Below are 12,469 nucleotides of genomic sequence, written 5' to 3'. Positions count from 1 at the left end.
AATCAGGGGATGATGCTGGGAAAATGACACATGAGATCTGGAAGTCAGCTGGCTCACACCTGTAACCTTCACTTATGCAATCCCATTTGTGTAGGCAGATGCTCACAATGAGGTCCAGAGGATATTAGAACATCCAGGAAAAACTAGAGTCTCACCCAGTAGGAAGACAGTTTTACTCTGAAGGGGTACCAATGGATGATTCTGAATGAGAGAAACTAAGAAAATTCCTTCTGGAATGGAGCTTTGTCACTCTGCCTTTACTTCGTTTCTGTAAGGAGTTGTCACACACATGCACACACACATACACACACATACAATGTTTGTCTTTGTGGAAAGGACTATCCCTTCAAGATCAGAGAGAAGCCACTGGGCCACACTGCCTGCTCCTTTTTGAAAATACTTTGCAGAAGAGGATATTTTGAGGGAGACTGAAGATGGTAGTGGAGGAAGAGAAAAAGCATTGTAATAGTTCTTGACTCATTAGTTAATAAAGAGAAACTGGCACACCCAACCTAGGTTGGAGTTACTGTCTTTGTGTGTGTTAGGATAATTGTGAATTCGAGAATTGTACAAGTGTTGTACTTCTGAGTGACTGTTGTTAAGATGTGAATGAAAGGCCTTTCCTCTGTGGATAGAAAAGTGTTCTGTGGATGGGAATGGGTGGTTCTATGGCCAATCATTCTAAGGACAAATTAATCCTAGAAGGAGAAATAGTGATGTGAGGACACCCGTCACAGAATCTGGAGGAGCTGCTCCTCTTTTCCAGGCCAAGCACCATTTTGTTGTAGACTTGAGATGCTCTTTGCTATCTGGAATATTTGCAAGGGATTGGAATTAGATCTGGAAAGAGAGTACTTTTGCAGGAAATTAGAAGAAGAAGGAGGCAGGCAGAGATTCGGGAACAGCTCCTAGGTAGAAACAAGATACATATAGGTTGTTCTTTGCTTAAGTTCTCTTCTATCCAGGATCCTCCAATAGTCTTTTGCAATGATCACATAGCCAAAGCTGTGTTCAGTAGTGTTCTGGGAAATAAGTGAGCACCTTCTAGTCACACTTTGTGACTCTCTAACCAAAACAATATTCCACATGTGATGGTGAGAATTCTGTGGTAGAATTCACTTTGTGTCTCACAGAGGATTATTCAAAACAATCTTGGTTTTAATTTATGCTTCTTTATATTCATATATATATAAAACTTTCATTCAAATATATTTGTCTATTTTTGATTGTCTGTTTCAGACATTATGTGATTGTTCCGGCTGTATTTTGTAGCAGTGTTTGAGGTGATCCATACCTGCCACATAACTGACCATGTAAGACTTGAGGTAAGTAGGTAGGTTACACCTACTCACAGAACTGAACAGGCAAGCCTGGATCTGGCCAGGGGTCAGTTCCCTCCTTATAAAACCAGCCATCGTTTCTATTGCCAGAGATTCCTTTTGGATACAAACAGCATTCCTTCTTAATTATTGGGAGGTTGCTTTCTGATAAAAAAAAAATGTTACACTCCATCTGGAATCCTCCAGTTGTGTGCTTTCATCTAAAATCTTCCTGTTTTTGATCCTTTATTACTGCTGCTCTGATCTTACAAACTAAGTATATAACAAGGTAAAATAATAAATTACTTTCTTATTTTGGTCCATTATGCTTTAAGCAGTGACTTCCAACTGCCTTCATAGTTTGATGGCTTGGATATTAAAATAAAGAACATATTGTATGGGGAAATGCAGAAATGTGGGACAAAGGGTGAACAAAACGCACCAGTGATACTAGACACTATGTTAAAAATGAACCATACAACTTGTGGTGAGGGACAGGAAGGAACACCTGGGAGAAAACAAGGGAAGAGGGACACTGTTCAAAAAGAAATGTGCTAATTAACTGTATCCTCTCTGTACATCACCTTCACAATAAAAGAGCATGTCAGTTAAGGAAAAGTTCTATAGGTGGCAAATTTGATCAATTTATATAAATACCGTAATGAAACCTCTTGGTACAATTAATTTATACTATTTTTTTCAAAAATAAATTAAAAAATAGAGATATGCTAGAAAAGCTTTTTATGCTTTAGGATAGCTCATGATCACTTAAAATTAATTTTATGATAGAAGACATCTACTTCTAACTATATTCAACTAAAACACATCTTCAATAAAATTTTAATTAATTTATTTTAACTTATAATATGAATGATTCAGTTTATTTCAAAGTCATTTTATGTTGCTATTACAATTTCTTTAAAGATTGCCCTCCATAAACATCCATTGTCTTATATTAGGACTTAAACTAATAAAGTTATACTGGACATATACATGTGATAACAAAATGGGAAATCCAAAATAGTCACTAATACTACACTCAGTAATAATTTAATATTCATATTATATCTAGAGTCATGCAATCAAATTTAAAAATGTTTCTACTTTGCTCTCTTACAGTAAGAACTCTTGCTATGATAACTTTTAGTTTGTTGGAGCAGAAAGTGGAAATTTAAACCAATTGCCATTGTCAGTAGGCTTAACAATACTCCTATTGTGCATCATAGACTAAACAACCAGAGGATAGCTATTTTATAGTTTTAGTCACTTGGAAAACAGTTATAATTAGGTCAGATTCTAGCTAATGAGGAGGTAAAATTGAAATCATAGAAAAACTAAGGATATTTAGAATAAATTTACATAAAAAATGTATGTATGAGTCAAGCGGAAAAGGTCAGATAATGTGATGTTAGAAAAATGAACCCTTAGATATGTATTCTAATGTTTTTTCTTCCATGCATTTGTTTCTAACGCATTTATAAGATTATCTCTTTGTTGCTTTGTATGTCCCTCCCCCACAGTATAACCCCTGCTTTCACTATATTTGATGTCAGTATAACTTGTGGAGGAGATGGGGAAAAACAAGTCGTTTAAGGACACAGGTGGACCTGTTGCAACAATGAGAAGTACAAGTTGTCATCTCGAAAACGAGCTTTACAACGTTGGTGGGGGGGGGGAAGATTGGGTAGGGGGGTGGGGGGGAAGGCTGGGAAGGGATGTGAAGGGTAAACAAAGGAGGAGGCTGCAATGCTTGATAAGAAATGTACGCATTATCTTGCCCATGTAATTGTAACCCCTCTGTACAGTATGTTCACAAAAAAATTAAATTAAATTAAAAAAAATCTATCACACATGCACACTTATGTAATACAATCCATGCTCAGGCAAAAACAGGTTTATTAATAATATAAAAATCCCCCGAAAAAGGGACAAATCGGCAGTACTTTAGAACACTTTAGAAACCCTTTTGTACACATTGATGGAGCTCCTTTTGGGGGGGGGGGGTTGTTGTTGGTCACAGGGCTTGAACTCAGCAACTGAGTACTGTCTCTGAGTTCGTTTTGTTCAAGGCTAGTGCTCTACCACTTTGAATCACAGCTCTACTTCTGGTTTTCTGGTGCTTAATTGGAGATAAGGGTCTCCAGGCCTTTCCTGCCTGGGTTGGCTTTGAACCATGATCCTCAGATCTCAGCCTCCTGAGTAGATAAAATTACAGGTGTGAGCCACCAGCATCTGGCTCTATTTATTGCCAAGACTTCAGCATGGTTTTTCCATGAATTGATCATGCTAGCCCAGTTTTTCAGCCACTGATGTTCATCTATTCAGCTGTACTAAGCCCACAATCCCTTTCTCCTTAAAGTGAAGAATTATCATTAAGTCTATCCAGAATATTCTCCTACTCCTGGTCTTTCCTCTGGTCTTATCACAGGCTTTCTTTGCTTCTTCAAAGCTTTTTTTTTTTTTTTTAGTGAGTTATAGACCTGGCCCTAAAATTTCTTCACTTTAGTTCTTCAATCCTTCACTCCCTTCCCAAGCAGGGCAGAGAGAGAGAGAGAGAGAGAGAGAGGAATCTGGACATTGGAGGCTCATGGCTGGCCCTTTTCTTATCTGTGTTTCAGAAAAGCTAGGTACATGGGGCTGGTGGGAAACTGAGAAGCTTACCTTAAGGTCATGGGCAAACATGAGGATTGAGAGGATGGGAGTGGAAGAAAGCAGTTGCGTGAGTTTTCTCTGAGATCGGAAGGGTCTTCTGTACAGACTTCCATTGATGGGTCCCCCTGAGCCTCAGAAGTGAAACTGGAAAGCAACACACAAGAGTGCATAAGTCCTCAGAGAGAGGAGTCAGGACTTGGAGGGAAGTCTCTTATGGGAAACACCTGGCGTGGACAAGAATTCTATCAGAGATGACCATAACTGGCGAATGGGGACTGTCTTAATTAAGGTCTGGTCCCTAAACTTTGGAATAGACTTTGAGGAGCAGTCATACACACATTTGGGAGAGATTTCTTCCGGAATCCAATCTGTTTGAAATCAAAGGGGGTCTAGGCAGAACTAAAGGAATATCCCTGGTACCGTTGGGAACCAGCTCGGGGGAGGGGGGGAGGGGGGTAATGACAATGCTTCCTTGAGCTCTAAATGGTCATGAGAGGAAACTGAGTCTCATGAAATTTCCTTTTCTGCAGCCGGAAGGGTGAGGGGTGGGAGTTAGTATTGACTGGCTTTGAAATCCGATTAAGTATTTCTGGACCGCTATTGCATTTCTGAGCTTCTTTTGCGAGTAGAAGGAAGGTGCAGTACATTCTCTTTCGATTGCAAACTGAAAAACAAAAATATCTCGGTGTAATTATCAAAACAAAAAAAGTACTAGACCGACAATTTAGATCCTAGAACAATTTGATGTTTAAAAGTCTCGTAGAAGGTGCCAAGACAGGCAGGAAGAGCAGATCTTCCAGTCCACGTTCTCAGGGACAGAAAAGGTGTATGTTTTGTTTCAACCTAGAGACATGGCCCAGAATTTGTTCCGGAGCTGAAGGGAGGAACGTGTGATCAGATCACAAGGCTGTTCCTGGCACCCAGGCAGCACCAAGTTGGGGCAGGCGGATTTGGGCTCCGCAGTGGGAATGCAGGGGCGCAGCGTCAGCGATGAGGATGCCCGCCTCGGGACGGTCTGGGCAGGTGATGGGCGTGGGAGAAGCCGGCAGAGGGTGGGCCCGGGACCGCTTTCCCAGCGAGCGAGCACCCTGGCGGCCTTGGCGAGCAGAGGGACAGGCTCAGGCAGCTCCCCCAGCGGCCCTGGCGGTGATAAAACTTGAGAAATAACTAGGAGGGGCCGCTCGGCGTCGCCTGAGTCCAATCGGGTTTCAGGAGAGAACACGCTCCCGGGCAGAGAAGCTCCGGGAGCCAAAGCAACTGCAAGAAGCCTTCGAGCGTCTCTGCCCGGTGCCCGCGTCCTCCTGCCGCGGTCTGGCCTGCGCCCCGATGGCCGCCGCCGGGTCCCGGAGCCCGCGGTGCGGAGCCCCGTGCGGGCTGCTGACCGTCCTGGTGAGCCCGGGGTGGGCGAGGGGGCGGTCGCTGGGGGCGCGGCAGCAGGGACTTAGAGGACTCCCAAGGTGACATCCGAGGTTCAGCTCATTCCTCCAGGGCAGGGACAAGCCCTAAGTTCGTATCTGGAGGGAGGGGGGAAAGGACTTTTGAGGGGGCGACTGGAGAGGTTTGTTTTGGGGGGCACCGATTCTGTTCCTTGCGTTTGGAGAGGCGCCTGAGTTCTCCCGCGCGCGGGTGGGCGCCTTCCGGTGACTGAGCGGGCGTGGGTGGGATTGGAGCCGCTCTGCAGGCTCCCAGGCCCGGTTGGTGATCATGATCAGGCTCCTTGGTGGGAGCGGGGCGGGGAGAGCAGTTAGAGAGGAAGCTTGCTGTTCAGTTATTTAGGCTTCTGGATCCAGCAGACCTCAGACAGGACATGGCACTTAAGGATCTGTCTGCCCTTCCCTGCCCTGAGCACACTGCGTTTCAGTTGACCTCCAACCTGGGATTTTTAGTGAATGGAACATTGGACCTTGGGCCTCTGGGTGGGGTTGCATCTGAGAAATGGGGTTTCCTGCTGGGCTTTCAAGAAAAGGCTCTTAAAGAGGGAGCCTATTGGGGAACCAGTCATCCATGTAGAGGTGGTGGGTGTATGAAGGGGGGAGCCAGGGCAGGGCGTGGGAAGGCTGGGTGGGTGGGCTGGTTGGTGGTGGGAATGTGGCCGGGATTGGCAGGTATAAGGCCAGAGTCAGGTGCGAGGGGAGTGAGTGGATCCTACTTAAATTAGAACGGTTTAGGAGATAATTACACGGGGGGCACAGAGCCCAGCCTAGGGCTCCCAAATGCTGCCGGCCTGTATGGAGATCCCCCTGGAAAGCAAGTGAGAAACAACTTCCCCAAAGAACATAGAGACTGGAAGCGAGAAATTCGGAGTTTTGGCAACACAGCTACTTGCCAAGCGTTCAGATTTAATCTAGATCAGGCAGCAACTAAGGATCCCAGGCCAGAAATAGTCCTGAGGTCTATCTGGAGGGGAGAGGATTCCGCCCGCGGTGGGAGTAGGTTCATTCCAGCTAAATGGATTCTTGCTGCCCTTACTTAGGGCCCAAGTTTTGTCAATCTTTAAATCAGAGAAATTTGAACATTGGATTCGTAGTTGTGATGTAAACTACGGTCAAGAAATGGTACAAGGAACTATATGGATCAGCTTTGCCACTGTGACAACAAAATACCTGGATGGAGTGGATGGAATAGCTCTTTATAAACACCGACTGCTTCGTCTGCGGTTATGTTTGAGAGCATTTACAGCATTTTGACTTAAAATCTGGTAGTTTGTGTTTTCCCTGAGTCAGGGATGAGGGAATGAGAAGAAAACTGTCGGCCTTCCCAAGAGTTCCGCAAGGCAAGGAAGCCAGGACTGTGTGTGTGGATGCAGATGCTCAGTAATGGCCGGGCGGGATGGAGCATGTAAATCTAATCAGAGAAAGCTTCATCTTTGAAGCGGTAGACTTGTTTAGGATTAATTCTTTTTATAAAGAACTTCATAGATGAAATGGGGGACACTGAATGGCAGTTCTTCTGTAAACTGCCCCCGTTTAACATACAACTTCAATACAACTTCAGTTTTGGTCTGGGTGGGTAGGTTAGGATGTCTTTTGATCCTGTCAACCCTATAGTCTTGTGTGTGTGTGTATGTGTGTGTGTGTGTGTGTATATGTGTGTGTGTACACACGCACGCGCATTTGCGTGAGCGCGAACTCAGGGCCTGGACACTCTCTCTGAACTCTTTTGCTCAAGGCTAGAACTCTACCACTTGAGCTATATATAACTCCACTTCTAGCTTAATGTTTGATAGTCCCCCCCAACCTTCCAATTCTGTACTTTTCCTCCTTGCAACTGATGTTGACAAAAGTGAATTCCATCTTTTCAAGTTTTGTATTATTGTTGTTGTTGTTGTTATTTGAGACAGGGTTTCCCTATGTACCCAGGCTGGCCTTGAACTCAAGATCCTGCTTTCTCAGCCTTTTGATTATGAAGATTACAGGTGTGCATCACCACACCCAATCTCATAAATTTATATTATTAATTAATAAATCACCAATGACTCCTTTACCAGAAAGATTTTTTTGTTTGACACACTAATCTTTTAAAAAATTAAACCCAGTTTATATTGACTTTTGTTGACAATTTATTTATTATATGGACAAATGAAGTAAGTAAATGAGAGGTAGATTATTTTAGAGCCACACAGTTGTATATATTTAGTATATGTGTAATATGTATTTAAATTAATGCATGGTCAATTACCTTTTCCAAAAGAAGGTTCTTGATGTTGTTGCTAGATTCATCAGTATCTTCTGAGTAACTGAGTAAATGGAAGCCAGTACACATTTTCTGATCCCATTGAAACTCTCACACCAGTTGTTTGCCACATATGACGTCTGTGATGATGTGCTATTAGTCATACTTTCCATTTAACCAGAATTCCCATTTTATGATGGGAATGAGCTTGGTTTGGACGAGATCTCTTAGAATCACCAGCGGATTGGCAGTAGAGGTAACTCTTACCATCAACCTTGGAGGTGGTAAGATTGAATAGATAGTATTTCCACTTTGAAGAAGTGTGCCGAGAACTGAAAAGTTAAAAATACCATAATTATTATGTTCAGTCAAGACATCTCCTCTCTATTTCAGACACTGTATCCCTTTCCATTCCTTACTTTCTTTGTATTATTTAGAGCGAACTTAGGACTTGCCCAAGCAAGGCAAGTACTCTACCACAGAGCCACACCTCTAGTTCAATTCTTTGGCTCCATTTCCTCTACTGATGAAAGGTATCTTGTAGAAAGCCTTCTTTGTGTATTCAACTCACAAAATTGAACAACACAAAAGTGAAGTAATCACAGATAGTGTCATTGATTTCCACTTTCCTTTGTGCACTAGATCTTCCTATCAGGATTTATTTTTCTGCTAGTATAATTGCATATTAATAACATTTATAAGTCACATTATAAAACAAAGTAATTTATTTCTCCTAGATTTCAGTAGACAATATTGTATATTATTTTTCCAATATTGAATATTATTTTTCCTGTGGATCAAATCCAAGACCTTCTATGTGCTAATGCAAGTGCTCAACCACTGAGCTGCACCCCAATCCCTACATTTTCATTTTTAAAAACTAAATTTGTTGCCTTTTCATTTAAGGTTGCTCATAATTATAGGTATTTAAAATCATATATTTTTTAAGTTAGTCAAGAGCTTTGCTTTAGAAGGGATACTACATTAAACTAAAATTACCAGTCTGTAAGTTATCAGTGTTTAAAATATAAAACTTTTTTTTTTTTTTTTGGTCGGTTATGGAGCTTGAACTCTGGGCCTGGGCGCTGTCCCTGCTCTCTTCAGCTCAAGGCTAGCATTCTACCATTTCAGCCACAGCATCACTTCCGGTTTTCTGGTGCTTTATTGGAGATAAGAGTCTCAAGAACTTTCCTGCCCGGGATTGCTTTGAACTGAAATCCTCAGATCTCAGCCTCCTGAGTAGCAAGGATTATAGGCGTGAGCCACCAGAGCCTGGCAAAATACAAAACTTTTATGTTTTTTCTTTTTCTGATGTCAGGGCTTGAACTCAGGGTCCCCCCTGCTGGCTTAACTTTCTTACTTCACAGGCACTCTATCACTTGAGCTACACCTTCAGCCTGGCTTTTTGCCTGGATTGACTTTAAATCTCATTCCTATGTGCCTCAAACTCTTGAGTAATCAGCAGTACATGCATAAGATGCCAGTGTCCAACTTTTAAGTTGCATGTTTTAGTAGTGACTTTAAAATAGTTAATTTAAAAAGTAGTTGATTTTGTTAATTTAATGCTGTTTTTACAGGATTTATTTATCCATTTATTTATTTATTTATTCTGATGCCATCTTGGGACTTGAACTTAGTGTCCTGGTGCTATCTCTGAGCTTTACTTGGTCAAATCTACTGCTCTACCACATGAGCCATAGCTCCATGTCCAACTTTTGGGTAGTTACTTGGAGATAAAAATCACAGATTTTCATTCCTGGGCTGGCTTGAAACTGCAATCCTCAGATCTCAGTCTCTTGTTAAGATCTCTGTCTTCTGAGCTGCTAAGATTACAGGTGTGAGCCACTAGTGTCTGGCTAATATATTGAATAATGTATTCAATCCCTACAAATTATACTCAAATTATTGTATTTATATTCTATAGTTTCAATAAGTATAACTTCTCTCTCTCTTTAATATTAGGAACAAAGCTATTTATGACCATAGCTGTTTCAATTCAGCATTCTATAGACAGTTCTAGCAAGCACAAATGCACTGGCAATAATACAAGAGATATAGGAATATAAGGAAAGAAATTTAACTGTCATTTGGCCAGCTCTAGGGTTAATTCCATTGAAGATACAACCTGTTGACTGATAAACTACTGAGACTGATAAAACCAAGATTCCTTGTAGATAGGTCGATATTTTAAAATTACTTCCACAGGCAATCAGCAGATAGTGAGAAAATACAAGTTAATAGCAATAATAATATATTTTGATATAATCTAAGAAAACTGTGAAATATCTTGAAACCAAAAATTCTAAAGCTTTATAGGAAAGTTAAAAAAAATGCTAGAGAATACATAATCTTCATGAATGGGAAGGCTCAATAGCCCTGATCTGTTGAGTTCTTCTGAACGGTTCAACAAAATTTCCTGAAACTTTGTCAAATGATAATAAAATTTTTGGAAAGTGATGGAGGCTAAAAAGAGCAAAGATAATTTAAAGAATGATAACAGAGATTAAGGCACCATAACAAATACCAAGACTTATTTTGAAGCTATATTAATTAAAAGTACATCATATTAATAAAGAGATAAAGGCACATACAATAGTCTAGAAAACATAGAACAGATTCTATATTTTGGGATTAGCCTATTTGGGAAATGGCTTTATTAGCTAAAAAAGGAAGAGTTATTATCATGGCTCTGGGTCAATTGGTAATATGTAATGCCAAGAAAGATTAGGTAGCTAAAGAAAAGTCATACACAAAATATGTTCTATTTGGGCAAAATGTTTAAAAATTAGAAATAACTTCATAATTTGTAGAACAAAATAGGTTTCTTTAATTATATACAAAAACTGAAATTAGAAGACTTGATTAATATTTTTGGATTATGTGAATATCTATCTGTACATTAATTTAAAATGGTGCTGTGGCTCAACATGGTAGAGTGCTAGCCTTGAACACAAAAGCTCAGGGACAGAGGCAAGAACCTGAGTTCAAGCCCCACAACTGACCAAAAAGAAGAGAAAAGAAAAGAAAATTTACAATTGTGTTATTAGGAGTTAATCTTTTAACTTGGCATAGAAGTATCTTTTAACTTTGCATAGATATATTTTATCTTGATTCATTCAGAGCTGCAATTCTTCTATGGTTATTATTTCATTATATTTTTCTTGAGATTACCTGTGCAAGTGTATAAGTTGGAAAGAATGTATAAACTGGAAGAAGTTGTGGAAAAGATCATTTTTCAGACAATATCATTTTTTGTTTGAAACAGCTTCCTTGAGGTAAAATTTACATCCCATAAACTTCACCTCTGTGAAGTGTACAACTCAATGAATTTTAGTAAATCTACAGAATGCATCATCATCATCAAAAGGAAAACTCCTTCTCTTTTACTTTCACTCTCTCTGTCTCTCTTCTCTCTGTATTTGTATATAAATGAAATCATACAATACGTGTCTTTTTATGTATGCTTTCTTTCACTGGCCATAGTGTTTTTGAGGTATATTCATGTGGTAGCATGTTTCTGTTTGTGTCTGAATAATATTCCATTTTATATATGAATCACATTCCATCTCTTCTCCAGCTAGTGCACAGTGCATTTTTACACATCTTGGTTATTGTAAAGATAGTGTTGCTATGATTAGTCATGAAAAAGTTTTTGTGGACATAGGTTTTCATTTAATTTTACCTTATTATTTATTTATTTAATCATGCAGCGTGTATCCTTATATCCCTCCCTCATCAGAAACAGTTCTTACAATCCTCAGGTGAAATAAATATAGAGAAGTTTCTGGTGTCCTTCTCACACTTTGATGGATTGTCTCACACTCCTGGGGTCATGAATGGCGCTTGGTGACCATGGAACCAGGTTGAACCTTCATGGGCTGGGCTCTCTGTGTGGCCTGAAGCCCACCCACACCATTACCCTTTGAAAAGTGATCTAGAAACTCCCCAGTATAGTCAGGTCAGAACTTCACCTCTCTTGGAAACTGCTGAACTATTTTACAAGTATCTGTTTCTCTTTACCTTTTTTCTAGCAGTTCTTATGGATTCCAGTTTGTCCACCTTCTCAACAACTTGACAGTTTCTATTTTGTTTATTTAATTACCTTTTGTAGTTATCTCACTGGAGTTTAATATTTCATCTCCCTAATGTCTAAGGATGATGGGCATGTTTAAAAATGTTTAATGACCAGTTATATATCTTCTTTGGAATAGGTCCATTATAAATCTTTACCTATTTTCAATGTTTTGTTATTGAGTTTTAAAGTACCTTGATAAGTGATGGATATAAGTATTTGTTATTATATAATTAGAAAATATGATTTCTCATTATGTAGAGTATAGTTTTACATTATAATATTATTTGAAGAGTAAAAGTTTTAAGCTTTGATTAAATTTTTGCATCAACTTTTATTTGTTGCTCATGTTTGGTGTTTTATCTAAGAAATCACTGCTTAACCTAGAATCATGAAGATGGTTTAAGTTTTTCTTTGAATAGTTTTAGTTCTTATACTTAGGCCCGTGACTTGTTTTGAGTTAGCTTTTGTGTCTCTGTGATGTAGGTGCCCATAGTCACTTTTATGCATAAGGGTTTATAATTATCCCAGTATCATTTTTTTTATTGTGAAAATACTGTACAGAGGGGTTACAATTACATGGGCAAGATAATGAGTACATTTCTTATCAAGCATTGTAGCCTCCTCCTTTGTTTCCCCTTCCCATCCTCCAGTATCATTTGTTAAAGAGATTTCTTCTGCAGAACTTTCAAAAAGCTAGCCATAAGTAAAGACTCATTTTCAGGAATTCAGTTCTATTCTGTTTTTATCATTA

The 12,469-nt window shown here is 39.8% G+C and overlaps 1 protein-coding gene across 3 annotated transcripts in view; it reads left to right on the top strand.

Moving 5' to 3' along the window:
* Nucleotides 1–5,297: 5,297 nt before the first annotated feature.
* The window catches only part of Dsc3 (desmocollin 3), a 41,382-nt gene continuing 34,210 nt past the window's right edge, over nt 5,298–12,469 (top strand). For all 3 annotated transcript variants that reach the window (XM_042675202.1, XM_042675203.1, XM_042675204.1), the window contains exon 1: nt 5,298–5,360. In XM_042675202.1, coding sequence (XP_042531136.1) covers nt 5,298–5,360 — 63 coding nt within the window. The remainder of the gene's footprint in view (nt 5,361–12,469) is intronic.

The sequence above is a fragment of the Dipodomys spectabilis genome, unplaced genomic scaffold (genome assembly GCF_019054845.1).
Source record: "Dipodomys spectabilis isolate Male_0828 unplaced genomic scaffold, ASM1905484v1 ptg000024l, whole genome shotgun sequence".
Classification (NCBI taxonomy): domain Eukaryota; kingdom Metazoa; phylum Chordata; class Mammalia; order Rodentia; family Heteromyidae; genus Dipodomys; species Dipodomys spectabilis.
Note: the sequence above shows the minus strand (reverse complement) of the source record. Positions and strands in the feature narration are given on the sequence as shown.